The 27,735-nt window shown below is 37.8% G+C and overlaps 3 protein-coding genes across 3 annotated transcripts; 2 read left to right on the forward strand and 1 right to left on the reverse strand.

The window, feature by feature from the left end:
* Positions 1-162: 162 nt before the first annotated feature.
* On the forward strand, positions 163-9,300 carry LOC113076706 (calpain-9-like). Its single transcript, XM_026249391.1, has 20 exons — positions 163-454; positions 1,811-1,880; positions 2,659-2,777; positions 2,860-2,993; positions 3,105-3,273; positions 3,354-3,437; positions 3,512-3,597; positions 4,930-5,007; positions 5,234-5,394; positions 5,534-5,691; positions 5,780-5,988; positions 6,536-6,572; positions 6,671-6,751; positions 7,502-7,559; positions 7,642-7,706; positions 7,840-7,908; positions 8,036-8,114; positions 8,198-8,314; positions 8,479-8,537; positions 8,835-9,300. The coding sequence occupies exons 1-20, from the start codon at positions 248-250 to the stop codon at positions 8,859-8,861; spliced, it is 2,067 nt and encodes a 688-aa protein (XP_026105176.1). The 5' UTR covers positions 163-247; the 3' UTR covers positions 8,862-9,300.
* A 735-nt stretch (positions 9,301-10,035) lies between these two features.
* Positions 10,036-17,072, forward strand: LOC113076707 (protein LTV1 homolog). The gene is made up of 11 exons (XM_026249392.1): positions 10,036-10,206; positions 10,552-10,683; positions 10,775-10,954; positions 11,843-11,930; positions 12,406-12,523; positions 12,684-12,909; positions 13,078-13,205; positions 13,276-13,421; positions 13,633-13,685; positions 15,968-16,168; positions 16,401-17,072. Exons 1-11 carry the CDS (start codon positions 10,204-10,206, stop codon positions 16,512-16,514), a joined length of 1,389 nt encoding a protein of 462 aa, XP_026105177.1. The 5' UTR covers positions 10,036-10,203; the 3' UTR covers positions 16,515-17,072.
* Positions 17,073-17,887: 815 nt separating this feature from the next.
* Positions 17,888-27,519, reverse strand: LOC113076708 (uncharacterized). The gene is made up of 7 exons (XM_026249393.1): positions 27,059-27,519; positions 20,836-20,968; positions 20,504-20,673; positions 20,275-20,420; positions 19,605-19,773; positions 19,208-19,350; positions 17,888-18,767 (listed from the first exon to the last, which is right to left on the reverse strand). Exons 1-7 carry the CDS (start codon positions 27,123-27,125, stop codon positions 18,462-18,464), a joined length of 1,134 nt encoding a protein of 377 aa, XP_026105178.1. The 5' UTR covers positions 27,126-27,519; the 3' UTR covers positions 17,888-18,461.
* Positions 27,520-27,735: the final 216 nt, after the last annotated feature.

Here is a 27,735-nt window from a genome sequence, read left to right on the forward strand (position 1 = left end):
CTGATTCCTGCAGTAATACCGTAGTAAAGTTCTCGAGCAGGATCCGATCCACCTCCTCTCACACAGGTGTGGCTGCTTTCACCCAAACCAGTTCTGCTCTGGATGGGCGTGACGCCAACCTGACGAGCCTGTCCAGCGTGGCTGAATTCATCTCTCACACACACACACACACACACACTCGAACTCAAGCTCACAGCTCCAGACGAGCGTCACCAGTGTCCTGTCTGTGGTTTTGGCCCGTTTGAAGATGCCCTACAGCGTGAATCTGCCGAGTGGCTCTGGCCAGGCGACCCTAGTGAACAGCACACAGGCGGACGGGAAGACGTTTGAGCAGCTCCGCCTGGAGTGTTTGCAGAAGGGGAAGCTGTTTGAGGATCCAGATTTCCCAGCTGTGGATGACTCGCTCTTCTTCAGCCAGAGGGTCCCGGTTAACTTTGAGTGGAAGAGGCCGGGGGTAAGTGACCCGCAGTAGGCATGATGCTGCAAGATGACATGTTTGACTCCTGGATGAGGTGCATACAGTAAGTAGAGTAGTATGAATTGGGTAATCGGACACATTTATTCTCTTTACTGAAATCTCAACCAGCACTTGATCATCCAAACAACAAATGAGACCCCAATCACATGAAAAACCACCTGGATTTGATGGAGCAAGATCTCATAGTGCAGAAAGGATTTTTCCATTCATATAAATTTGCACTACGGAGGGAATCAAGGGTGAATGTAATGGGTTCTGATGTAATCTATAAAGTTGACAAGTGTCTAGAACTGAAATCTGAAGCGTTCCCTTCTCTGTGATGCTCCTCCTGTTCAAGTGTGGATGGATGTTAGATGAATGAATGGAAGTGGTTTTACGGTTAGTAATTAATAATGGTTTCACCTGTAGTATTACACACATTACTAAAACATTAACATAGTTTTTGACCTTCACATCACATGACTTTACCTTTGTGTGCAAGTTGCATGTTTTAGAATGGGATTCTGGCACTTTAAAACCTGTCGTGCAAGTTGAACCCAGCCGGCTGGCCGCCTTGTGAACACACCAGAACTCAAATCCCTGACATTTCACGTCCCTTTAAATGTCAATCACAGCAGAGGTCGTATTTGTGCATGAAGGACATTTCTGAAGTCCTGAAGCCACTGGAGACTGTTGCATGCAGTAGGTCAGGAATGCCGAAGGAATTTCGGCATGTGCGGAGTCCATTGTTTATTTAGTCTTGAGCGACTGAATGGAAAGTGGATGTAGGTTTTCTTCTAGAATAGACTACTTGGTTGAGTTTAAGAACAGGTTGCCAGTAGTTGTAAAGAATGATCTAAGATGCTCCCCACCCCTCCATCTCCAGCTTGTAACCTCTGAATGAAACTACAACTGCATTTCATTCCAGGGCGTTCCTGCAGAGCGACCTTAGATATGCAGCTTGTGAAGATTGTGGGCTTGCGTTAGAATGTGAACACACCCCACACAGGCATCAAGGGTGGCGTTCACACATCTGTCTCTGTCTCTAATCAAACACTACATTAGAGCTACAGTGACGGCAGATCATGTGACGTGTTGAATCTTCTGGAAATGTCTGTACAAAAATTTAAAATACTGTTGTATAAACAACCTACAGTACCCAGCTCTTCTGTCATTATTGCATTCAGAACATCTCTTAACATGGATGGATGGATAGATAGCATGACAGATCATTTTTTTTCGCTGATCTCTTCAAATTCTGCAAGATGGATGATAGATAGAGGGAAAGCATGCAGAAGGATGGTATTTGATTTGACAGACTGATATTTTTCCCTGATATCTGTTCAAATTCAGGAAATCTGCAAAGACCCAAAGTTCATCACAGGAGGAGCCACCAGGACAGACATCTGTCAGGGGCAGCTGGGTATGTTTTCCTGTCGTTTAAGGTTAATAAAATGTTTTATGACAAAATGAAACCCTAATCTGAGCAAAACACTTCCAATTGCCAAAGAATAAAATAATGCATCAGTGTTGGGGAGGGTTACTTATTTACATTTACATTTATTCATTTAGCAGATGCTTTTATCCAAAGTGACTTACAAATGAGAACAATGGAAGCAATCAAAAACAACAAAAGAGCAATGATGCTATAACAAGTCTCCGTTATCTTAAATGCAGTACACGTAGCAAGGGCTTTTAAATAATATAATAAATAAAAAGAAAACAGATAGGATAGAAAAAGAATAGAGCAAGCTAGTGATACTTACAAAAGTGATGCATTACAATATTGCATGATTTACATTCCATGAAAAAGTAACTGATTGTGTTACTTAGTCACTTTAAATGGAAAGTACATTACTTTTGCATTACTTTTTGTCACCTGGGCTGGGTTCGCTTAATAGTTTTTTAATCCCAGAAGATATATTTTTGGCAACTTTAAGGACCCTTTCACACCAAAAGTGAAATTGATCAACTTTAGGCTGAACAAAGTGCCAGTGAATAAATGGGAAAACAAAGTAACTTGGGATACTTATTTGAAAAAGTAACTCAGATATATTGTTGTAAATGTAAAACTAATGCATTACTTTACCAGTCACTTGGGAAAGTAGTCTGATTACATATCTTGCATTACTTGCAATGCATTAAATGCAATGCTTCAACACTGTAATATGATCGCTTGCCCTTCATGTTTGGCCACGCAGGAGACTGCTGGTTGCTGGCAGCGATTGCCTCCCTGACCCTCCATGAGGAAACTCTAAAACGGGTCGTACCACATGACCAGGACTTTGATCGTGGCTACGCTGGAATCTTCCATTTCCAGGTAAATCCCACTCTCTGAACTCTCTCTCTCTCTACAGCTTCCCAATGACCTCCAACCCTAACCACCTCCCCTTGTTGTGCAGTTTTGGCAGCATAATAAATGGCTGGACGTGGTGGTGGACGACAGACTCCCGTGTGTGAGGAACAAGCTGGTGTTCGTCCACTCCGCTGACCAAACTGAGTTCTGGAGTGCACTTCTGGAGAAGGCCTATGCCAAGTATGCACTTGAGTTTACAAAACAAGATACGCCTTGACGTCTTGTCATATCTAGTTTTGAGACGTCGAACCTGTTTGTGTAAGTCAATCATCTCCTGCGCTTCTCTCTCAGGTTGAATGGCAGCTATGAATCCCTGAAAGGAGGAAGCACCATGGAGGCGATGGAGGACTTCACGGGCGGCGTGGGCGAGATGTACGAGACGAAGAACGCCCCCACAAACCTCTTCCTCATCCTCAAGAAAGCCGTGGAGAGAGGATCCATGCTCGGCTGCTCCATTGATGTAAGCGAAGCTTTGTTGGATTCAAAGTGAGATCAGCAGCTGTTCCTAAATCCCAGATGTTTGTGTTTTCGTATCACTAGATCACTAGTTCTGCTGAATCTGAAGCTCAAACCACTACTGGTCTGGTTAAAGGCCACGCTTACTCCATCACTGGAGTGGAAGAGGTAACTAACCATTTTCATAGATTCACTCTTGATTGTCTCTTTATTATCTCTTACGTCTTGTTTCGTCTCCTCAGGTCAACTACAGAGGATCAAAGGTCCAGCTGATTCGTGTTCGTAACCCCTGGGGTCAGGTGGAGTGGAACGGACCCTGGAGCGACAAGTAAGCATCCACTAATGGCAACACTTGAATGAAGTACATTTGATAAACATGATCAAAAATTCATAATAGTAGTCATTATTAAGAAACATCATACAGATGTTATGTCCATACAATTACCTATGTTTCCAACTTTTTATTTTTTATGTGATTTCTGGGATGAATTAAGCTGGAAAATGCATGAGGTGGATACTAAATGCTCAACTGAGGTGGATAACTTTTTAATTCAACAAGAAAACATGCACATAAACTATAATGGAAACACATTTACCGAATGAATTCATGGACACGCAAGAAAAACACTTCTGTGACTCATGAACCTCAACTGTGTATTCAATAGTGCTGTCAAACGTTTAATCGTGATTAACTGCATTCAAAATAAAAGTTTTAAGTTACGTAATATGTGTACTTAATTTATCTATAAATGCACGCACATACAGTAAATATTTCACAAATATTTACATGCATATATTCATCTCATTTATATTATATATAAATATATTTAAAATATAAATAAAACATTTTTCTGAAATACATGCATGCATGTGTGTGTATTTATATATACATAATAAATATACACAGTACACACACATATATTATGTAAATAAAAACTTTTATTTTGGATGCGATTAATCGCAATTAATCATTCGACAGCACTAGATTTAAAGTAATTTGGTTTAATTACCTCACAGAACTCAATGTGTTCCCAAGCATCAAGCACTCAGAATCCAAGCATTTCTTATTGCATTTTGTCTGTGCGCTCTGGGTTGCAAGTAATTTAAAGCTGCAGTAGGTAACTTTTGTAAAAATATATTTTTTACATATTTGTTAAACCTGTCATTATGTCCTGACAGTAGAATATGAGACAGATAATCTGTGAAAAAATCAAGCTCCTCTGGCTCCTCCCAGTGGTCCTATTGCCATTTGCAGTTACATTTTTGTGTTCAAAATGTAGGTAAAAGTATATAATAAGCGAGTACACCATGAATCCATTTTCCAAACCGTGTTTTTAGCTTGTCCTGAATCACTAGGGTGCACCTATAATAAGTGTTTATATTCGGACTATTTTAGATTGCTTCGGGGTACCACGGCGGAGTAACCCAGTACCTTTGTGATTCTTCATAGACATAAACAGAGAGAAGTAGTTCCGGCTACGATGTTCTTCCGCAAGACGCAAGCAGTTCTGTTTATTAACCGCTAGAGCGTCAACAGTTACCTACCACAGCTTTAATATGTAGGGAAAAAACCCACAGACTTCCCAATCTGCAGCAAGTTTTTTATTATTTAATAACTGATACACTTGTTGTCTTTCTTTCTTTAAATCTTGTTTTCCAGTTCCAGGGAATGGAACGCTATCGACAGATCAGAGAAGACACGACTGCTGCACAACTCTCTGGATGACGGAGAGTTCTGGTATGTGTGTGACCCATCACATTCAGAGCAATAATAATACACTCTATTTGGTGGTGCCTTTCAAAACACCCATGTGATGTAACGAGGGGCTTTTAAAGTTAACAGAAGAAGTTCATATCAGGTTGATTGCTCTTAAAGAATCGCTCCACATGAGAAGCAGGATGATCTGACTCGGCGAGCTCATTCAGATGTGTGCTGTGAACTAACATGACTTGCTGTGTTGCAGGATGGAGTTCGGGGACTTCAAAGCCAACTACGATAAAATCGAGATCTGTAACCTGACTGCTGACTCTCTGTCAGACGACGTTAGGAAGAAGTGGCAAGTCAATCTGTTCGAGGGCAACTGGATCAGGGGCTCCACCGCTGGAGGATGCAGGAACTACATCGGTCAGTATCATAGACTTCATCATAAAAGTTTGCATGCTAACCCATGCTATAGTTCATGCATGAGGCCCAGAAATTGCACTATTTACAGTTGTTTAGACTAATATTAGTGTTCCTCTTGATCTCGGTTTTCCCTTCTCAGACACATTCTGGACAAACCCTCAGTTTAAGCTTCGTCTGGACCATCCAGATGATGGTGACAAGATGTGCAGTGTCATCGTGGCCCTGTTGCAGAAGAACCGCCGTCGGCTCAGGAAAGAGGGGCTTGACTTGGAGACCATCGGCTTTGCCATTTACGAGGTGAGGGAGATGTAATACTGTGTTGGAAGACCTTCATGTAGTGTCTCTACTTCACTGAAGTCTGACCTGATCCCTCACCTAACCTTAGGCTCCTGATGATCAAGATCACCAGGGGAAGGACTTTTTCCGCTACAACGGCTCTAAAGCGCGGAGCCGTTCTTACGTCAACATGAGGGAGGTGTCCGAGCGCTTCAGACTGCCGCCGGGAAACTACCTGCTGGTGCCCACCACCTTCCAGCCGCATCACGAGGCTGACTTCCTGATCCGGATCTTCTCCGAGAACAAAGCTGGAGCCATGTACGTCCATGCAAATACTCCCCAGTGTTATCAGCAGGATTTTAAAGAAGATTTAAAAAAAAAAAGAAAAGTTCTGTCATCGTTTGCTCACATTTACTCATGCCTTTCAAAACTCCCATGCTGTTATTTTTCTAGGATTACAAAAGGAGAAATTTTAAAAGAATATGAATGCAGCTATATCATACCGAATGTATGATGCAGCTCCAAAAAACAATTTAAATACTATTAAAGTAATTTATATGACTCATAGCATTATATTAAACTGTGCGTCAAATAACTTTTTATATAACAGCACGATTATTCACAAATAATCTTAGTTTGTGCATGTGTGCATGCATTTCACTGGCATTGCATTAATCATAAAAGTATCATAATTATAGTGAATTATTCATTCATGGTATTTTGGAAACCTATTTCCATAAAAAAAATAAAGTATTATGAGTCAGTGAGGTAATTCCTCTAAGTCCGCTCAAATGAATACTCATTATATCCCGTAGATGTATTTTTACACCAAATGACTGAATTATGTAATGTTTTGTGTTTGCAGTGAGATGGGAAACACCATTAAAGCAGATCTGCCAGAGGTGAGCTGGGAAAGACTCATTTACTGGACATAAATAATTTGACATACACTGATGTTGAATGCTGAAAGTGTGTGTGTATTTGTGTTTGATTTGCGAAGCCACCGAAGCCAAACCCACCTGAGGAGGAGACGGATGAGGAGAAGGGCCTGAGGAGACTGTTCGAACAGATCGCCGGATCGGTAAGAAACTGATCAACTCCAGTCGGTTTACTGCTGGGTTTCCCAAAGCAAACTGCACGGTGTTGATAAAAAGCTGATGACAAACTAACAATTAATTCAATTCTAAAAATGTGATGTTAAAGTAAACAATCAAATATGGGGTGCCATTTGTGCCTAAAGTGAGTCGACTGCTTTGTGCATTGTTCTATACATTTGTCTTTGTCTACAGTCATTGCATACTTGTTCAGGTAAATCAGTATATGTTGTCTGTTGACGTTGTCATCCTGCTGTCGTTATGTTCTGTCATCCTAATGTCATGATGACAGTACAGACAACATTAAGATGAAAGAATGAGATGACAGTAAGGATGACAGAACAGGACAATAGAATAAAATGATGAAACAAAACGACAATAAGGACAACAGTAAAAACAACAGAGAAAAGACGACGCCAACAGACAACATATACTTCAATATATACTGATTTACCTGACTGTAGACAAAGACAAATGTATAGAACAAAGCAGTCATCTGATTTTTGGCACAATTGGAACACCATAAAAAAAATCTTATTTGTTTACCTGCACGTCATGTGACCATTAACTGAGATTGGAGAGCCATGACCATAGAATGTGTTATTAAATTATTAAAACATTAATAAAGGAGTTAGGCTGGGGAAATGTTTGGGAATCCCACAACAGCCCGAGCTCGCCCTCCTCTGGTGTGATTGTGGATTACTGTGTGTTTTACACTGTTTCATGTCTCTTTGAAGGATAAAGCCATCAGCGCCAGAGAACTGCAGCATGTGCTGAACAATGTTCTGAGCAGGAGTGAGTCTGCCACCGTTTACAAGCATTTCAATCCAAAACCAGAAATACCATAAAGAGCTAACATGCAGCTGTCTCTCTGCAGGGAAAGAGGTGAAGTTTGATGGCTTGACCCTCAATACCTGCCACAGCATCATCAACCTGATGGATGTATCCTCTCAACTCATTGGTCTAAACTAACCCACTTCTGCCTCAAGTTTAATTAGATTTAATTACATTTTACATCTGACACGTGATTATTATTTTGAGCCACTGTTGCTGAGTTTTCCTGAACCGAGTCCAGGGGGATAACACCGGAATGCTGGAATTCGAGGAGTTCAAAGTCTTCTGGGATAAGCTGAAGAACTGGATCGTAAGTTACAGGATCATACATGTACTTGTTAGCTTGTCATCAATGACCATCTTCCAGAATATCACCTTATTTCTCAGAATGAAACCTCCACAGAGAAAGTGTGAACGTGTGTCGTGTGCTGTTGTAGATGCTGTTCCTGTCTTACGATACGGACCGTTCTGGACGCATGTCATCCTACGAGCTGCGCAGTGCTCTTAATGCTGCAGGTTAACATCATTATAGTGAAATTTAAACTGAATCATTTAGAAATCAGTGTTTTCTCTGACCTGGTTTGTGTTTTTTCATTCAGGCATGAATTTGAACAATAAGATTTTGCAGTTGCTGGGTCTGCGGTTTGCAGATGAAAATTTTGAGATTGATTTTGATGATTACCTGACATGCATCGTGCGTCTGGAGAACATGTTCAGTACGTAATGACGATGCATCAACTAAAAGTCTTGTCTCTACTTTTGAGTGTATTTCTGTGTTTTTTCTTCTTTATTATTAATATTCAGAACATTCCAACACTCAAAACATGTTGAGTGTAAATAAAACCTGGTATTTAAATCTAGATTTTGACTTATGTTACAGGAGTCTTCCTGGCCTTAGATAAGCAAAAGAAAGGAGTGATCAGTCTGAACATGATGCAGGTGAAACATCCCTTTTTTTTTTTTTTTTTTTACCTTTTTGTAGACATAAAAAAGCATTGTTTATATTTATTTGCAATACATGAACTACAACAGTTCTCCAATTTGTCAAAAACGTAAGCTAGTTCTTAGTAGTTTCCTTATTTAACAACGTTAAGGCAACGTTTTAAGGCACATATTGCTTTCAAAATTCATGTTTCATGCATTTTGAGCTGCTTTCATGTGTTTTATTAAGTATTGTTACTCCTTTTAATAACTCTAACATGTCAATGTTATAAACAAATCTTCATTTCTTCACAGTTCCTGATGTTGTCCATGAACATATGAGGATTCAACACAATCCAGCAGGAACGATGTGATGCCACTGTGGATTTTCACTCTTATGTGGAACAGATTTTACACGTTTTTGTTTGTTTGTGGGGTCTTTCCCATTGCTATTGACTACAGATTTACCTGAAAGATTTTATATGATTACTTTCTCAAGTGCTGTGTTCTTGATGGCACGTTTACTGTTATTTTTCTGATTTGAGGCATATTCACCATTTATGGATGTTGCAAAATCTGTAATTATTGCAAGATGTATTATTCACAGAGCTGCTAAAGCGCCAAGTTTTAATCTCGTAAGGTTCATGCATAAATGAACAAAATCAGGAATATAAATGAATTTAAATGACAATCAATCACTGCAACTATTGTTATTGAGAAGCTGAAATAGAGCATCAAATAACTGAATTATGTTTAATAAAAATCATTGTTTAATATTAAACAAGGTCCAAGCATTTTTTCAGTGATTCATCACCAGGAAGGAAATTTTTTTACAAAATGAACTAAATGGGCAGCATATTACTGGTTAAGGAAATTAAACATTTTCAACAAATCAATCAAGCAAATAAATGAATAAACAAAAAAGAAAAATATAATCTGATCAGTCAATTACATTAAAACTAACAAACGCGTTTCTTTCTTTTCTTTCTATATTGCGTGTGTTTGTTTTTTCCTCTTAATTTAAAATTAATATATTTGCCTGATTGTTACATTCTGTCTTACTTAAGATGTTGACTTCGTTAAACCAAATAAAAGCAATATATATATATATAGAAAATATATTTGAATAATCAAAACAACAGGCACTGCAACAGCAACGATAAGAACATTCAAACATATTGGAAAAAAATACTTAAAAGTAAATAAAAGCTAACGTAATAAATTTAAGAATATAAATGTTAACCGGATAATTTTTCATTTGTTAGAAATTTAGAATTTGCAGGCTAGCGTCTCAACGTCATCATCAGTACGTCAAGTCCCTCGGTTAGACTAAACCAAAACTGATTCAGGGGTGTTTTTTCAACTACAACGGTCGCGGCTGGTAGCGCTGTCATTTATTAGATCGCTTCAGTATATAATGTTAAACCATATATATATATACAAATCGTAAACAGCACTTTATATATGAATAATAACTTGTTGTTTATAACAGATTTTTTGTACTATCGCTCCTTCAGTCAATCGGGATGGTATAGTCCAAAAATGGCCGCTGTTGTACACGCGTTTCGAGCTGACGGAAGAATTTCTGTTTGATACTTCGTTGTTCACTTTTCATAACATCGATACCATTACGTTCACTTCATACCTTAAATACAAACGCTTGGATATTCCTTAAACTATAAGAATGGTGAGTAAATTCAGTCTTGTTTTGACATATTCAGCTATCAGGCCAGTAAGCGTGTAAATCACGTGTTACACTGTAGCTTATTAAACAACTTTCTCATTTAAACACAAAATACAATGCCTGCGTTCTAAAACAGACGCGTTTCACTCAAGATTTATGCTTTAGGTGTGAGTTACGTTTTAATAACACCGAAAGCAGTCTTATTGTAGTTTTTAATTGTAGTGTTGCATTATGAAATATTTGGCCCAAAACACACAAAGATTAAATATAATGAACCCAGAAGTGGATAAAATGAAAAGAACAGATTCATGTGTTGGCGCATTATAGTTGTGATCTGTTTGTCCCCAGCCTCACAAAAAGAAGAAAGCCTTCATCAATAAGAAGAGCGCATTGTCCTTTCACCTGGTGCACAGAAGTCAGAAAGATCCTCTGGCTGCAGATGAGACAGCTCCTCAACATGTCCTTCTGCCCGCTGCCAGGGTAAAACACACACACCCCACTGCTTAAGCTGTGTTAACACTCAGATATCACCCCCTGACAGTGTCCCTGATTTTGGCATTTGTTCCTACAGGTGGAGGTGGAGAAGAGGAAGGAGGAACAGCGTAATTTCGGAGTGTTTTTTGATGATGACTACAATTACCTGCAGCACCTGAGAGAGGCGCCTCAGCCCGCGGAGCTGATCTCTGCTCCTCGCATCCGCAGAGACGCTCGACCGAAACCTGAAGAGGATGAAGAGGACGCCAGCATCCCTGTGAGCCCATTCACCAGCAGAAATGATAATTATATGACACCACTGATTAAATAACTTCCACTTAAATAGTCCACACAACCATGAAAAGACTCGCCCTCATGTCGTTCTAAACCTGTGTGACTTTATTTTTCTAAAGTCATTAGTTTTTGTACTTTTTTAGGGATTTTTCCCTTACCTTGTTACACTTCTGTTAGTCCTGGTAAAAAACGACCAGCCTACAAAAATTATACATTATCACCGAATATTGGATTCTGTCTTTTAATCAACTTATTGTTTTTAAATGACTCAAGATTTTATGCATCTTATGCACCATTTTTGAATGAGCATTGCCAAAATTATCAACCAAAAGTGCTTTACTCAATCAACAACCCAAGTGCATAAGCTCAGCTCAATAAGGTTTGGTGGTGATATAACAATGAGAGACAATTGATAAGCTTTTTTTAAAAGGTCACACAAAAACACCGGATTAGGTAAAGGATTTTCAGCACGGGGTTAATTCTTTTGTGTTGACATTTCCAGTGAAATTGAGGAAGTTCTTAATAATAACAGTCAGCTAATAGTTTACATCACAGCTGTTAATCAGGTTTTGTTACTTGCTGATTCAAAATTCAAAAGTAGGTGAAATTAGGGAACAAAGATGTGTACACATCCCTGATTTTTTCATTATTACTTTTGGTTCATTTTCGATGGCATGAAAGATCTGAGAAGTTAAATGTGTTATTAGATAACCTTATGGTTATTTTGACTGATAATATGCATGCAGATAGAGTGAAGGTGACAACAAACAACATTACGGTCCGTTTGCGTCTCCTACAGTTGATGAGCATCGTTACGCTTGTGTTTTGATGACACGCTGGTTTTATATGTTGATGTCTGTCGTACATGCAGACGGCCTCCATCAACCTGCCCTCGTCTGTGTTCGCGTCTGAGTTTGAAGAGGAAGTTGGTTTATTAAACAAAGCAGCCCCTGTTTCAGGTGAGATCAGAATCAGTCCTGCTCATGTCTGCACTCACAAACCTTTACTTTATTTCAGATCATACCTCACTGGCTGTCTTGATTCAGTGGTCGGTTCAAGGATGCAATGAATCAATTAAAAGTGTCCATGAAGGCATTTAAAATTTCTGTGACAAAAATATCACTGTTTTCACAAAAATATTAGCAGGCCAACTGTTTTCAAAACTGATAATCAGAATTTTTTATTTTTTATTTCAATATTTCTGAAAGATCATGTGACACTGAAGACTGGAGTAATGATGAAAAAAAAAAATCAGTTTTGATCACAGAATTACAGTTTGCAATTTATTGTTAAGTGGCAAAACCAAACAATAGTAAATTGTAATGTGACCTTGAGTTACAAAAAATTAATATATATTTTCATAAAAAAAAGGTTAAGCAAAAGAGCTATAGTTAAAGAGAACAATGCAAATGTAGTTTTGTGTCCTGTTTCCAGGCCCGCGGTTGGATATGGATCCTGACATTGTGGCTGCGCTGGATGAGGACTTTGATTTCGACGACCCGGAGAACATCCTGGAAGATGACTTTGTCGTCAAAGCCAACGACGTCATGGGGTAAAACTGACAAATGCCAAAAGATTAGCCTGTGCCTGATAGCTTATCGATGGTTGGATAAGTTAGATGTAAATTAAGCGAGTTAACCAGTGGGATGAATCTGCATAACCCCGCCCACATCTGATGTCATCATCAATTTCCTTTTGGTTTCTGACCTCAGTGGTGATGATGATGATGAATGGGAGGACACGGATGAGGAAGACGGTGAAGATGAGGAACAAGATTATGATTCAGAAGGCGGTCTGTCTGAGGATGAGGAAGGCGGCCGGAAAGAGTTCATGTTTGCCGACTGTGAGACGAAGAGTCGTTTCACTGAGTATTCGCTCACGTCTTCCATCATGAGGAGGAACGAGCAGCTGACGCTCCTGGACGACCGCTTCGAGAAGGTCAGCCAGCAGATCTTTCACACATTAGTGTCTGTTCACATGAAGCACTAATCAATCTTTCACTTAAGCACACACTACAACACAGCAATATGAAATATTTACAGTTCGCCACAATTAATTGTTTATGTTCCAGTGTCTATGACAAATAGTTGTCTGTTTGTTGAATAGTTTTACGAGCAGTTTGACGATGACGAGATCGGCGCGCTGGACAACGCAGAGCTGGAGGGCTACATCGAACCGGACAGCAAGCGACTGGAGGAGGTCATCAAAGACTACTTCATACAGAAAGAGAAAGAGTGAGTGTGTCACGGATCTGTGTGTGAGAGATCACAGCAGAAGAGCTCATCTCTTTGTGTGTGTGTGTAGATGTCAGAAACCAGATCAGCTGGGTCCTGCAGAGCTGCCCTCTGTGAAAGAGGAAGATGAAGAAGAGGATGGTGATGGAGAGGTGGAGATTGAGACGATGGTCATTGAGCCGCCCACAGAGCGCTGGGACTGTGAGACCATCATCAGTGAGTCTGGATCCATAGAGTCTCTGAAGGATCATGTGACACTGCTAAAAATTCAGTTTCAATTTGATTTTAGAGTCTATTAAAATAGATCGCAATTGTCTTAAATTGTAATAATATTTCACCATATTACTGGTATTTTTTGATCAGGTATTAAAGAATCCAGATGTCCTGATTATTCTTACCAAGTTCATTTTCATCTTTCTCTCCCAAGGTACATACTCCAACCTCTACAACCGGCCAAAACTGATCCAAGACCCCCCAAAGGTGAAGACAGTTTCCTTACGTGTGTCATATTTATTCAATTGTTCACTCAAAAGTAGGAAAGAGACTGATCAGATTCACTGTGAGTAGGGTTGGGTATCGTTTTAATTTGATCGATTCCGATTCTTATCGATTCCTAGTTTCATTTCCTATAAGATCAAAAATCCAACATTTCAAACAAGTCAAACCTTTAGATGTCAAACATGTATTCTGTCTTTTTACAAAGCATTCTGTTGCAGCTAAATAACATGAGCAAGAATCAGCAGCCTACAAAACACTGCAAGAGGAATCTCGCCCGTGCTTTAAAAAAAAAATACCACAGCAAAAACGACTAGATTAATATAAATTTAAAATATTAAAGTGTTAAAGACAAGTAAACAGTCAGTATTAAGATAGGAAAAAAACAAATCAATTAGCAATATCATAAATACAACTAAACAAAATTTCAGGTACAGAAACTGTAATTAAAAGACTGCATAGTTTTCTTTTTATAAATAAAATAAAGAATAATCAATTAAAGTTATTAAATATATTCAGTCGAGATCATAGAATGTTTTTTTGTTCTTTGATTAACATTAATGACAGGCAGCGCGTTTATTAGGCTGTTGTCTCTTTAAGCAAAAACACTGTACATGTGTTTCTCAAGATATAAAACGTAGCTTTCTGTATATTGGTCGACAAATATGAAAGAAGTCCGTTTTGGCTCGGATCAAGCCTTTTCTACAGTTGAAATACACGAACAGTCCGAGAACGGACACGTGTTGCAAATTTAGCCACTTTGTCGCTAGATTTATCGACTTTTCAGACCCCTCCCTCCCTATTTCCAACAAAGCGACTAGCGACAAATCTAGCAACTTTCTTGGACAAACCTTATTTAGTCTCTCCCGTTCTGCAGCACGAGAGGCGCGCGAGCTCTCTCTCTCCCAGTGCGCGCACACGCCCCCCTCTCTCTCTCTCAGCACGCGCACACACCCCTCTCTCTCTCACTGCATCTGCTCTTTTTATGCGAGCGCAGAGAGGAGCAGCACTTTCAGTAAAAAAAAAAAGATATTCTGTTGCTTCTCTCTCTATTTTACATGCAAGTATAGCCGAAATCACAGCACAACCATTGTCTTGTACATCGTATGTGTATTTGTTTTCATTTAGACAATGTCGTGAATATGGTTTGAGTGCAGATTAATGTTAGAGAGCTGGTTATCTAGTCTTATTGGACCGTGTTTCATTCATCAGTATATAACATTCATGCCGTTGTCTGACAACAGAAACATTAACATATATTAATAAAAACAGTTTTATTGAGAATTTGGCTTAATTAAAATGCACTAGGCTATGTGAGCATAGGGAGGCTATACAATACGATGCACTTACGTCATGAATATCATCTGTCATTCTAGTGACATTAGAGACTTTTCAGGCGGGGTTGATCCACTTTCCATTGAAAGACATTGGCAACACTGGAACGGGCACAAACCGGGAATCCTATGTGCACGCGCTTGTGCATCATGTGCGCTGCACACAAACAGGGCGCAAATTCTATTCATTCCTGCACTTAATCGTTTTTAATCAAATTGAAATGCGAACGCAGCAATCGTGAAGCATAATCAAAATGCACGCGTCTTAACGAATACCCGCTGGTATCTTGGAAATTTGGAACTGGTTCTAAAATGGAACCGATTTTCGATACCCAACCCTAACTGCGAGTTACATTTCCAATTCAAATCCATTATTTTGCATGTGAACCAAATTTCAGACATGGGTTGTGTCTCTGTTTTACCGAATATGTCTATAGCACACAGACACAAGCAAACTTGCTAGATTTATAACAATCAGGCAAAAAAAATCAAATGGTGAGTTTGTAGTGAATTGAGCTTGTATTCATATTAATCCTAAGGAATAATACCTTCCATATGAGTAACTTTTGATGCATTTATTAATCAAGGTAATTCATAGTACATGTGACTTATAAAGCACACAGATCTGTTTTCTTTACTTGCTCATTATAATAGTTTGCATGCAATGTCATGACCACAGCACATTTCAGAGGTCATTAGAGGAAGAACATGTTTGTTCATAAGGATGGATGGGGTTACATGAGTATAATTAGAGCTTAAAAACACAGAAACACCAAGAGACGTGGTCCATAGTGCAAACAGTACAGCATGGTGCTCGCAACACCTATGGGTTTGAATCCTGCACAAACTGATTTTATCTACATCTTGAATGCAAAGCAAGTTTCATTGGATGAAAGCGTCCACCAAAAGCGTAATGTAAACATGTGTTTGCAGCCCAAGGAGATCAGAGTGTCCTCTAAGACAGGAATTCCTCTGGACGTCCTGCCGAAACGAGGCCTGACAACCAAACAGGTGGAGAAGATGGAGAGGATCAACGACTCGGACCTGCCCCGAGCCTCCACACAGCCCCGCTCACGGGAGGAGAGCGCAGAGGAGAGGAGAGCCAGGAAACAGGCCATCAAGACGGAGAGGAAGGTGAAATAATATTAAATATCAATCTAACTCACTTTATGTTGCGATTAGTCATCTCTGGTTTATGTCCTGCCAGACATCAGCTAGTTGAGGAGAAGTGTGTTGGCACTTCAAGTTGGGATTTATTATTTTATAATTAAAATCTCACATTAGAAGAGGAAAAATGCTCCATATTAACCACTCGGCCGTATAACTACCTAAAAAGCACCTTTAATTTCCTTCATTGTTGTTTTAGGAGAGGAGGTCAGAGAAGAAAGCAAACAAACTGGCGTTCAAACAAGAGAAGCAGATGCAGGAGAAGCAGATGGTTCATTTAAGAGCAAACGTTCAGGGTCTGAAGCTCTCGTAGGACGGCGGAGATGCTCCAGAGACTACAGGACCTCACTGAAGACACGTCAGCTCACAGGGTTACACTGTTACAGTGTTCCTTCCCAGAACTTCTATGTTTGTTTGCCTCACGCTTGTTGTCATGGAGACATCATAACAAATGGAATCTTCAGAAACTGTTCTATTTAAGTTTGATTGTTTAAAGGTAAACAGTCAACAGGAGTTCATTACTTAATGACTCAACATTTGTTGTTTGTACAGGATATAATTAAAAAAGGGTTTCAATCAGTTATCAGTTTATATACATGTATTAAAAACAATTACTATTTTTTTCCCCCATAGAATCCCAATCTGGTTTTAATAAAAACACAATATAAAACAACAACAACAAAAAACAATATTTTTTTCTTTTTAAATTGGCACATTATGTCAAACTATCAGATGCCTGTATCTGGATAGCATGGCTTTATAAATTGGCTTGTCAGTTCATCATGATGAAAATCTCTCGTCTTCTCCCATCATTATGTATTGTGCACAAATGCCATTCAAAGGATTGAACAATAAACAATTTTGACCTCAACAGTTCCTGTTTTCACCATATAGTGAGCATGTTGAAGATCTGCCACATGACCATGCTCTAATGTGGTCACGTCGTGTCAGAATTACAGCAATTGGCAAAAATGTTCACATCTTTGTTGCAAGCTAATTGCAAGCTGGAAGTGTTTTATAAGAGCTCTGACATCACACAAAACCCCCCAAACTGACAGCGTCTTTAAGAGACTTAAACACACCCCTGTTCAAAGGTTACGGATCAGTGAGATTTTCTTTTTAAATGTTTTCGAAAAAAGTCTCTCCTGCTTCCCAAGACTGCGTTTATTTGATAAAAAAAAAACAGTAATATTGTGAAATATTACAATTAAAAATAACGGTTTCATATTATTAAAATGTATTCATGTGTTGTAAAGTAAAATTTCCAGCATCATTCCTCCAGTCTTCAGTGTCACATGATCCTCCAGAAATGACTCTTAATAGGCTGATTTGCTGCTTAAAAAATATTTGATTATTATCAGTTGAAACCAGTTCTGCTGCCTTATATTTTTATAGAAACCATGATGCTGTAGTTTTTCATGAATACAGAAGATTCAAAGGAACAACATTATACGTTTGATTAATGCATCCTTGAAGAAATATTCCCCAGTTAACAATTTTTGGTAAAAAATTTTTGGCAAACGGGAACCACAAACTAACGTTAGGGGAACGTTCTGTGTCTGCTGGATCAGTTCTTTAAAAGGTATCGAACTGACCACAAACCTTTTGAACAGAAGTGTACAGTGTTCTGCTTGGTGTGACATTTCATTACAGCCCATGATAGCTGGTGCATTCATATTTATAAAAATAAATATAAAGGTGAATTACTGTAATAATAAAGTGTTTTCTGTAATCAACACATCAAAGCCAAGCAAGGATCTATTTGGTGTTGTAAATATTCCAAGAGAGCCACAGGAAGTCAGTTATTGTTTTGTAATGGCGGTAAATCCCATGAGATGTACAAGAATGCAGCATAAATCCAAAGACTTGAAGTCACATGACCTGAGAAGTGCTGGTAAACGATGTTGTAAAACTTTGTTCAAAGGCCACAAGCTAAGACTGTCCGCATAAAAATAAAGCTACGGTTTGTAGAAAAATATATCTAATGAACAAATGATGCTCAAAATTGGAAGAAAAAGGATAAAGCAATTCCCTAAGCTGGTGTACGAGGAGTTTCGTTTCCAATAAAAGGAGTGCTGAGATGAAGGCAAACGCCAAACAGGTTTTCCATTGAAAGCCCGGGGGACTTCCTTCCATGAGGCATGTGAGGGCTTGTGCTTGTACAAACAGTCCCATCCCATCTCATGTTTCCAGAACACATCTAGACAATAGCTATGGGGATTTTGCTGCCATTATGGTGCTTTCCTTCACTTCTAGGCCTCTAAAGCAGTTTGGGTCCGTAACCATCTACCGTATCTCCAGGACTCATCTCCCGTTTTTGCTTGGGAGCATGTGGGCAGTCGTAAAAATCAGACAGGTCGCTCTGCTCATCTTCAACAAGGTCATTAGGCCCATAGGAGTTTTTATCTTCTGAGTAGACTCTATCCAGATCCTTGTTATCAGACAATAGTACCAGCGATGTTTGCTCTTCAGGGTCCTCAACCAGTTCGATCTGCAGATGTGGCTCCACTTTATCTGCCACCACACACAGTGTTTTCGGCAGGTGCGATTGTGTTTCACCGAAATCCTACCAAACCAGAAAGAGACAGTTTAGAGTCACTTATCCCTGTGCAGGAATGCTGCCGGGAAACACGCTCACATAAAACACCAGGAAAACCAGTGTGTTCATAATTAAGATAATACTTTAAAATAGTATGGTAAAACACACTAATCTGCAATATCAAGCAGCAAAGCGAGGTTTTGTACAGCTAAAATTAGCTGGATGTGGATGATGCCAGAAGCCAGATCCAGATTTACAAACACTGTTCATTTGATAAATACAGTACATCAATGCTGCATTCCTGTTTACAAAAGACACATTAATATGATAAGTAGACAAGCGGAGGCTAATTATAGTAAAAAAAGGAAATAATTTAGCATTTGCATAATGTTGTTTTTCATTTTGTATCAATGTTTTACTGGAAAAGGTGCAATTAAATATCCAGAAATCATCAAAAAGCAACTTACAAAGAAATGCGGGAACATAGAGGGGACCTTCTTCTTCATTTCTGAGTTGCACTTCTTCTCTAACAGTATAATGATGCCGGTTATGAACAGCAGTGTTAAAGTGACCCCCAGCACTGGATACAAGTACACCGTGAACGGAGTATCTGGATGGAAGAACGAAAAACATCAGTCAAACACATCGTCCTCAGCTGCGCATGTATGTACTGTTGGGTTTATCATTTAATATCCCTATAGCCATTAGAAGCCAGAAGTATTTAGAAACTTTCTATTACAACTAGCAAATACAATACTTAACAAAGTGATCAAAACTACAGAATAATTGTATCTGTCTTTATTTCAGCTCTGTTCACATGGATTATCAGCCTTGTGAAGTGAACAGAAGACAAATCACACTTACATCTTCGTATGTCTCCTCTGAAACAGCTGCTTCTGGGATTGAAAAACGTCTGTCCAATATTTCCAGTCAGATGGATGCAATATTCGCCTCTGTGCTCAGAAAACACAACAGACGTCTCACATGATGTATTTTGCTTCATTTGACAGGTTTCACAGACTTTATTCTTCCCCTGTGAAAAAATAAATAAATTCATTCAAAATTAGCATTTTGCTATTATTTATGCACTCTGTTACACTACTGCTCAAAGATTTGAGGTCAATAAGATTTGTTTGTGAAATAAAATAAAATTGATCAAAAGTGAGAGAAAAATCATAGTTTCCCCGAAAACTGTTTTCAACACTGATAACCAGAAATGTTTCTTTCATTTCAACATTTCTGAAGGACACTGTGACATTGAAGACATCACAGGAATAAATTATATTTTATAATATATTCACATTGAAAAGAGTTATTTGAAATAATAATATGTTCTTTTCTAGATCTGAAGATATCATTAAATTTGAATCTGTTCCTCACACTGAGAAATCATATGACTTCAGAGGACTTCAGCTACTTATGTAGCATTTTAGTCTTTATTAAATCTATAAATGATTATAATACAGAAAAAGTGAGTTTTTTCGTATTTGGTTGAACTATTACTGCTGCAAGCAGACAGGAGAGTGAAGGGTACCTGGTCTGTTTCGACGCAGTATTCCAGATCCTCGCTGTGGTCACGCAGAGCCGGTGAGTTTCTGTACAGATGAAGAGGGTTGGTGAACTGGACGTGAAGTCTGCCGTCTTTAGGAGAAAGTTCAACCTCAGGAAAATCCAAATAACCTGAGCACACAATAGTACAGTTATATTGCCAGTATTTGCTATGGTAGATGATATTTCCACTAAAAACACAGGTGTAGACATACACTTAATATTGGAAGAAGTATTTTCATTAAAGCTGAAGATAAAAAAGGCAGATGGCTCTGACTTCTCTCCTCCTCGCACAGCCGTCACGGTGACACAGTAACGGTTGAATGCTGGCCGTAACAGCATGCTGGATATGTTTAAATGCAGATTTCTTGTAAGATTAGAGTACCTGAAAAAAAAAAAATTAACAACAGTAAGCTCAAGCTTTCAAACTACAAATGAACAAGCTTATGGTTTAACTGGTGTTTTAAAGGATTCACCAGTCAAGAGAAAAGAATCATTTAAGACTCAGCAGCTCTGAAAGCTCAGGGTTTTTATTCAGATGATTTACCTTTCATCGAACTCATCTTTCACCTTCACCTGGAAGTAAACGTCCTGATGAACCTCAGGATATTCCCATCGAGCTTCGACTCCATAGCTGTCACACTGAACAGACACGCTCTCAGGAGACGGGACAGTCGCAGCTGAAAGAGAGACACTATCACATTATTGCTTTTCTCTCGGTTTGCAAATTCAAACACTGCTCATGATTCCCATTCAGAGTACTGTAAAAAGACCAAATCTGTCAAGACATCTGGACCAAATTTCAGAAAATAAATAAATGCTTTGTAATATAATTAAAATAAAGCCTATTTTTTAAATAAGAATTGCATTGTAAGATTATACTTAAAAGAGATTTAAGCACATTTAATTGTTGGTAGTTCAGTAAAGTAATACAATTCTCTTCTGCACTATATAATGCAAGAAAGGTGATATATTCAAACGTATTTGTTTTTTTAATATTGAATATACAATACAATGCTATTTAAAAGTTTGCACTGTAAAAAAAAAAACAATTAACAAAATATGACAACAAATTGTATTGCTTGTTTAGAAAGTGTTTTAAGAGTTGTATATCGGAAGAAAAGTGGATATTTAAGAGTAGTTATGTCAAGTTCATGTTGGCGTTCAAGATTATTATTATTTTTTATTGTAATAATGTTAAAAACAATTGTGCTGCTTCTCTTTTGGATTAATGAATAAATAGAAAGTTTAAAAATATATATATTTTCTAACATTAAAGTCTTTAATACCACTTTTGATCAATTCAATGCTTCCTTGCTAAATATTAATTTCTTTAAAAACAAAACAAAACAAAAAACCTACCAACCCAAATGGTAATGATGGTAATGATAGAGTTTCAAATACACAATATTATATATATGGATAGAATATTTCAAATTATTTTCAAACATATATATATATTTTTTTCTTGAATAATTCTACCCTTTCTTATATAATTATGTTATTAACATTCTTCAGAAAATATAATTTTCATTACTGTATTACAGTCATAATAATCAGTTTTTCATCCAATAGAAATATGCGCTGGTCTTCATGCACGTTAACTATCATTTCTTTTCTCTTTTCTTGTACTATCACCTCATATTCTTTTTTTTAAAGCCACGGTTTCAGTGATTCCTGATGTATTGGTTCAGACTGGCCTGACCATGCCATCAATGCTGTTTGTTGATAGTCTGAACAAGTCTTTACAGGGTCTATGACGACCCTTCCCAGCACTCTTTCTTCTCTGGTAAAGACAACACATATCAAAGTCGTCTTCCCTTCCCTTCCCGCTGGCTCTTCTCTCTAAACACCTACGCACACACAAGCTCACACTCGCCGTTTGTTAACAGATGCCATTTACCCTGTCACGCACACTGTTATTACCATCAAACAGTGCCAGTTTCTGTCTGATATCAACTTTGAATCTCGTGTTCGGGACTCTTAACTGCTTTTATATTCAAATGTGTTTTAAACCCCTATCAAGTCGACAATCAAGACCTATTTAACTGCTCTTCTGTGACATATTTAAGAGCATTCAGCATTGCAATGTAATGTGTGGCTCTCGTTTAATTCTCCTGACTCTTCTTCTTCTTCTCACTCTTAATTTTTTTATGTCTTGTCAGATACAGGCTCTTTTATGAGAACAAAGAAAAAAACAATGTAAAAAAGTAATTAAGCAGCAGAACTGTTTTAACATTGATGATAATAATAATAAGAAATGTACTTGAGCAACAAATCAGCAAATTAGAATGACTTCTGAACGATCATGTGACACTGTAGTTTGGAAGACTGCTAATAAAAAATAAAACAAGGTTATTGACCTTTTGCACAGAGATTGATTGTCAGGCTATCTGATCAATCATAATACTGACTCCGCCCTTTTGTCCAACAAACCATTCAGACAGGAGAGTAGATAAACGTCAGTGGACTTATGCTGTGTTCACACCAAACGCGAATAGAGCGTCAAATTAGAGTCTACCGCGTCTAGTTTGCCACTTGAATATTTTGAGATCATTCGCGCGTGAAATTAACTTCACAACAGACGCGAATTTGCATCATGGGGGGGCTTCTGCCAGCTGAGTTCACGCAGCATTTTCAACTGCCATTTTTATTCTGATAATTTTCTAAATATTACTGTTATCGTGTCATGAAATGTAGTTTTAAAAGTATTTCAGGCGAGAATGTAGTTGTTTTAAACTCAAATATGCGGTTTATTTATAAAGACAGCGCCTATTTAAAAAAATTTGTTTCGCCGATTTCGGAGATGAGCTCCATGCGACCAGCGGGAGCTCCGTGATCAAAATCCTGCCAAGAACAGCCTCACCTCCACTAAACCTTCTGACATTTGCCCCTGGCTCTGATGTCTCTTTAGTGGTTCAAGATAAAATATAATTTGTTTGGGGTAAAACGAAACGTTACCTATCTCTGGCCTTTATTCAATTTATCTATTAATATGTCTTATTTACATAGGTCCTTTTTATTTCTGTCTCTATAAGTATAAACTTTTGTCATATAGTTCCTTTACAACGCTTGCTCACTGTCACTGACAACATCAGTCGTTCCTCCATGTTGAATGAGTGACTCCTAGCAGGCTCCTGATTGGTTAGCGCGGCGCGAATTGATGCCAAAGTAAAAAAAATTCAACGCGGGTGGCAGTCGCGAATTGGCGTCAAACGCTAAATGCACAAAAAGCACAATTTGCGCGTCAATTCGTGTCTTCCTCGCCGCGCTAAACGGCTCATTGGCGCCGCGAGACCTCCATATGTGCGTAAGCGCGCCTTTGCATTTACTTAACTTTGAAATCATTCACGCCAGACGCTCTATTCGCGTTTGGTGTGAACACAGCATTAAACTTGAAAAATTGTGTGTACTGACGTCTTTCCTCAGCTGAAACAAGATACCTTCTGATGTTCACTGATGTTTATTTCATGCTATAACTAGTAAAGAGGAAGAGAGGATTGCTTCACATGTGCTGCTTGAACTGAGGCAATACAGCAAACTGTTGCAACATAACAATTTCACAAAACTATAGTCATTGTTGCAATACATTGTAGGAAAAATGACACATTTTGATAGATGAGCATCCTGAGACCTTGTTTCTTAACAGAAACCTACTCTCTGTCTTCCTTTATGAAAAAGAAGTTTATTCAAGTGTGTTATTAGTATACTTCTTTTAAACTTAAAATAGGAAAGTATGCTGTTAGTTTACTTTTATGTACTTCTCAAAAATATACTTAAAAATGACATTTAAGTATACTTGACTTATACTTACAAAAGTCTGAATATATTTGAGCTATACTCCGAGAATCCGTGTTTTCATTATTATAAGATAGAGGGCGCTAGTACACATCTTCTGTACATAATCTCCAAAAAAACACAAGTGAAGAAGGAAAAAGGAAACACCAGATAACACAATCATCTGACATGAAACAGCATTAAAACTGTAACGTTATGGAATAAAATGTCGACTGATGAAGAGGTTATAATTATAGTCAAGCTTTGGGGTGTCGATCGACTCCATCTACGTTTTGATCATCATTAAACTTGATACATATTGATACATATTAAAACCTGAATAGGGACATAGTAGTATACTTAAAAGTATGAGGTAAAGTTCACTTAAAGAAAACTTCTGAGTATACTTGCAGTATAAAACTACTAAGCTAGTAGTTTACTGAGACTATACTTCAAAGTGTACAAAGTATTTAATTAGTAAACTATCAGTGTACCTATAAGTTCACTTTTAGTATAATTCCAGTGCAAACTACAAACACAGAAGTAAACTAGTTGTGTATTCAAAGTTTGTTGCTGTTATACTAAAGTATACTTTTATATACTAGACGGGCCAATTTAGTCCCAAAGAGTAGTGAATCAGTACACTTACAGGCATACTACTAGAACACTCATATTTGTATACTAGCTACATAAAGTATACTTAAAAATATACTTGAACTTTACTTAAGTATACTTGGTCAAATAAACTTGAAGTATACTACCGGTACTTATTCATAAGGGTTGTCTGCAGGCACATTGTCAGTTTCCTCTTTGCTCTGCAATTTATATGTTTTACTTTTAACTGCTTACAATTCAGATTTTGTTTTCTCGCAGCTGCATTATTTAAACTGAGAATCTCGTATTCTGACTTTTTTTTCCTCACAGTTGCTAGTTTATGAGAAAGCCGTAAATTTTAATTTATTTTCTCAGAATGAATAGTTTATATCACGCAGTTCTGACTTTGTAACTATCAATGCCGAATTTACATTGCGTAATTCTCAAAAAATGACCTTGTTTAATTTTTTTTTCAGTGGCAGAAACGGACTTCCATACTAAACACTGGAGTAATGATGCTGAAAATTCTGCTTGGCATCACAGGGATAAATTACATTTTAAATAATATTAAATGGAGCAATTCCAATATATTCCCATAGAAAATGGTTATTTTAAATTGTAATAATATTTCACAATATTAAGATTTTTACTGTATTTCCGATCTCATAAATGCAGTCTTGGTGAGACTGAGTCTTACAAAGTCTCTCCAAAAATGAATGTTTTCATGAGTGATTTGATTTGATTAGCTTCATTAGTCATTAGTCACATGGGCTACTTTTACAGTGTTTTGTGTGTTTGTGTGTGTGTGCGTGTGTGCACTGAAAAAAATGATTCATTGAATTTACTTTTTTTTTTTTTTAGGTAAGTGGTTGCAATCAATTTATATTAGCTACATTTAAATAAACACATTTTTTTTTTTAATGTAGCTAAAATAAATAGTTTGCAACCACTCACCTTAAAAATCATTTAGTGTAATTTTTTTTCAGTGTGTGTATTAGCTCTCAGACTCGTTTTTCTAGTTTTGACTATTGTCCATTGATAGGTGATATGAACACAAATACACACAAACCCGCCCATTTCTCTCATCACGGGCATTATATTCGGAGAACTCGCTGTGTAAAACAGGATATGTGGTGTCAGGTACTCCCATCTCAGCCAACCTTAATCAACGTTTTATCAAAGTAATAGACTCCAACTTCCTTAAGATCTTCTGTGAACTCCAACCCAACAAGCTTCCCAGCCCAAACAAGGTTGTAATGAGATGAATCATAGTACAACATTCAGACAAAAATGTTTGACTCACAGGACCGGGCTGTTGCAGCCTTTTTAAATGGCACTAAAATTAGGTTAAAAATGAATTATGACTGAAATGCGATCTCTTTGTGTAGTCGAAACCTTTATAATGTCCAAATGGAGTCATTTTACGCCTGCTCTAAAAGCCTCACAATCACATCAGCAACTTCTTATCACATTCATTCATGTCATTATTCAGTCTAATCTGATTCATAAGGCAGCTGTTTTGTGCTTTAACTTTCATTATGAAGTAAATAAAGGGAGTAGCCTACATTTTGTGACTATCATGATTGCATTTCTGTCTACACATTCACATATCTTTTCAGTGAAGCAAACTTTAAACTTTGAATGAGAGAAATGAGTGAAATGTTAGATGTGACCGACGGGACAGTAAAGGGCTGGGGTTGCGTCCCTCTTACTGAGTTTTGACACACCTGTCTTCAGGATTTATCTCAGATGCAATAAAAACCTGGACCAGGCCTTTGGACCGTACAGACACATAAACCTATGCACTTATCATAAAAAACATCACTAAATGGAAAGATACCAACTCTAAAAGCATAGAAAGTATTAAAACAGTTTACATTATCCAACACACATACAGCGTGTGAACATATTTCTGTCAGTTCTTTCATTCCCTGGGAACTGATCCCATAACCTTGGCTTTGGGCTGCTACCATTAGATTCTGAAAAGATTTTGAAATTAAAATAATGTTATCATGAAAAATTTAATAGAGCAATATCTACCAGTGTGTGTTGACTTAGCCTGCCTTCTATGAAAACCATAGACTGAACAGATGAAAACTAAAATATTTTAATGCATGTGCCAACAGTATCCGTGTTTGACCCAACGTACTCAACTTTAATCATTAATTATCAACATTTAAGAAATATTTAGTGGTATTAAAAGGGTCTGTTTCCTCCAAGAATTCAAGTTTCTAAATAAATAAAAGCAATAAATAAACAAATTAATTGATAATAAAACTAAACTTTAAATAAATATATATTTAAAATGTTTCAATATATTAAATTACTATTATACTAATACTATACTACTAAAAGAATAAATAAATACATAAATAAATTAAACGAAATGAAATACTCACCCTCCAAGTCGGATTTTTTTAAAAACAGGATCAAGACAGTGACACTGATATAGATCTGTGTCCGCATTATTCCCGGCGAGTTTCAATCCAGTATGCACATTATACAGCTGGAGTAAAAAGTGTAAATCCTGTCGAAATTAGTGTTTTCCAAGTGAAGTGAAGCACATCTTGACTGAGAAAGTGAGACAGCGCGAGGTTTCCAGGGAAGCGGCGCACTTCGGGGAAATGACGTGCGTCTCGCGCACTCCCTCAGGCACGACACAAAAAGACAAAGGTGTTTACAGGTAAAAACAGTTGTCGCTCACTCTCTAACTCACTACACTGAACTTCTCGCGTGTTGAGGCTTGATTAAAACTCTTCAGAAACAATTAGAGTTCGGAATCATTATCGTCTAGACCGCGTGTTCATTCACTCGCCTTTAATTCGCAATGCGGAAGGTTTTTCCTTCATTACTGTCCGTAAAGGATCAGATTTCAGCTCTCGGTTTAAAATATTATTATAGTGCCCTCTGATGTTATATCAGTGCATTACATGTCATATATACAGTGGCATGCGAAAGTTTGGGAAACCCTTGCAGAATCAGTGAAAATGTGAATCATTTTTACAGAATAAGAGAGGACATAATAAATTCATGTTATTTTTTTTATTTAGTATTGCCCTGAGTAAGATATTGTACA

Source organism: Carassius auratus, unplaced genomic scaffold, assembly GCF_003368295.1.
Source record: "Carassius auratus strain Wakin unplaced genomic scaffold, ASM336829v1 scaf_tig00021008, whole genome shotgun sequence".
Lineage (NCBI taxonomy): Eukaryota > Metazoa > Chordata > Actinopteri > Cypriniformes > Cyprinidae > Carassius > Carassius auratus.

What these genes read in the sequence shown, in the direction of transcription:
- LOC113076706 (XM_026249391.1), top strand. Translation starts at nt 248, where the DNA reads ATGCCCTACAGCGTGAATCTGCCGAGTGGCTCTGGCCAGGCGACCCTA. An exon ending in TCGGCTTTGCCATTTACGAG is followed by an intron (nt 5,692 to 5,779) that starts GTGAGGGAGATG and finishes ACCTAACCTTAG; the next exon opens with GCTCCTGATGATCAAGATCA. An exon ending in TCAGTCTGAACATGATGCAG is followed by an intron (nt 8,538 to 8,834) that starts GTGAAACATCCC and finishes ATTTCTTCACAG; the next exon opens with TTCCTGATGTTGTCCATGAA.
- LOC113076707 (XM_026249392.1), top strand. An exon ending in AAGAGGACGCCAGCATCCCT is followed by an intron (nt 10,955 to 11,842) that starts GTGAGCCCATTC and finishes TCGTACATGCAG; the next exon opens with ACGGCCTCCATCAACCTGCC. An exon ending in CCATCAAGACGGAGAGGAAG is followed by an intron (nt 16,169 to 16,400) that starts GTGAAATAATAT and finishes TTGTTGTTTTAG; the next exon opens with GAGAGGAGGTCAGAGAAGAA.
- LOC113076708 (XM_026249393.1), bottom strand. Translation starts at nt 27,125, where the DNA reads ATGCGGACACAGATCTATATCAGTGTCACTGTCTTGATCCTGTTTTTA. An exon ending in AAAGATGAGTTCGATGAAAG is followed by an intron (nt 20,674 to 20,835) that starts GTAAATCATCTG and finishes TTTTTTTTTCAG; the next exon opens with GTACTCTAATCTTACAAGAA. An exon ending in ACTGCGTCGAAACAGACCAG is followed by an intron (nt 19,774 to 20,274) that starts GTACCCTTCACT and finishes ATTTTTTCACAG; the next exon opens with GGGAAGAATAAAGTCTGTGA.